This window comes from Tenrec ecaudatus, chromosome 18 (assembly GCF_050624435.1).
Source record: "Tenrec ecaudatus isolate mTenEca1 chromosome 18, mTenEca1.hap1, whole genome shotgun sequence".
Classification (NCBI taxonomy): domain Eukaryota; kingdom Metazoa; phylum Chordata; class Mammalia; order Afrosoricida; family Tenrecidae; genus Tenrec; species Tenrec ecaudatus.
In genome coordinates, this window is record NC_134547.1 from 12864578 (window position 1) to 12866165 (window position 1588).

The following is a 1588-nucleotide window of genomic DNA, read 5'->3' on the forward strand; positions in this document are numbered from 1 at the left end:
GCTATTTCAAAAACAAGGAGAAACTCTCTTTAATGTCCAGAGCCCAGCACCAGCCCTCCTCCCCACTCCCGCCCCCCACGTCCAAAACCCAACAACTTAAAACGTAACCAGTGCTCCAATATGTCCCTAAAACCAAAACCAGGGCAGGTACCAGCCCCGTCAGGGCCCTGTAACCCCTTCCTGCTAGAGCGGCTTTGCACTATTAGAAGATGAGAGAGAGAGAGAGAGAGAGAGAGAGAGAGAGAGAGAGAGAGAGAGAGAGAAAGAGACCTTGTTCGAATGGCAAGATTGGGTGATTGGGGGTGAGGGGGTGGAGAGACTGGCCCGTGGGGTTGGCCCTCCTCCCCTTCTGGGCTCCTGGCACATGGGGGTGGGGTGGGGGGGCTGCTGCGGGCGGGGAAGAAACGATCCAGCGTGGTCCCCGAGGTAGCCGTGGAGGTCTCCAGGTGGCTGAAGAAGGTGAAGAGGGCGGGTCTCCAGGAAAGCCCCCATCTTGAAGGTCTTGGGCTGGCGTACCCAAGCCAGCCTGAGTCACTGTCCTCCGATTCCGAGAGCTGGTTCCGGGCAAACGCAGAGGGTGGTGGGCGGAAGGTCCTCTGGGTCCAGGGATCCAAGACATCCTGGGGTGGAGACACCGTGGACAAGGAAGGACACCCATGAACTTGGAAGACGGGCGAATTCAGCCCAGAGGGCATGTGCAGGACAAGAAGGTCCCAGTGGCCAGGGCTGGCCTGGTTCCCGGCTTGGGCAGGCAGGTAGGGTTTGGGATCCGGCAGGGACATGTCCTGGGAATGTTCCAGAAGGTAGGGGTGGGGGAGAGGGGAGTCCAGGGAAGGCCCCGTGGTGGTGGTCCTCAGCGCTTGACCTTGCGGCCAGCCGAGTTGCGGCCACTGCGGCGATACAGGGACTGCTGGCTGCCGCTCAGCGGGCAGTACTTGAGCGTGTGGGCCTGGTCCCCGGTGGCCCCGCACAGCGGACACACGTAGTGTCTCAGGATGGGGCACATCACCACGCCCTCCGGGGTCTTCAGCTGGTGGGAGGCGTACACGTGGCGAGACTCCCCGTTGTGTTTGCAGAAGTTGCACAAACCCCCGGCGGTCCCCGGCCCTCCATGCCCCTGGCTCTGGCCCGGCGGTGGCTCAGGTCGCGGCTCGCTCACGCCTTGGTCCTCCGGCCTCGGGGCCCGACTCTGGGCCAGCGCCCACACCAGCTGGCTCAAGTGGAGGTAGTCCTTCCACATGTCGAAGGTGGGAGACTGCATGGGGGCAGAGGGGTGGATCTGGGCTGGCCAGAGGGGTGGATCTGGGCTGGGCAGTGGGGTGGATCTGGGCTGGGCAGAGGGGTGGATCTGGGCTGGGCAGCGGGGTGGATCTGGGCTGGGCAGAGGGGTGGATCTGGGCTGGACAATGGGGTGGGGGGGGCGAGCAGCAGGGCTGTGTCGCAGAGGAGGTGCACACACATAAACACGCACTTAGACACACACCCCTTTATACTCTCCCAGAGCCCCTTCTAAGCAAAGGTGGGGCTTATGATTTAAAGGGCCCCATCCCTCCCCTGTGACCCTGGTCGGATTCCTGTCTCCACAACC

General features: G+C 62.7%; 1 protein-coding gene across 1 annotated transcript; it reads right to left on the bottom strand.

The window, feature by feature from the left end:
• Positions 1-853: 853 nt before the first annotated feature.
• Positions 854-1261, bottom strand: NANOS2 (nanos C2HC-type zinc finger 2). The gene has a single exon (XM_075536264.1). The coding sequence runs from the start codon at positions 1259-1261 to the stop codon at positions 854-856; it is 408 nt and encodes a 135-aa protein (XP_075392379.1).
• Positions 1262-1588: the final 327 nt, after the last annotated feature.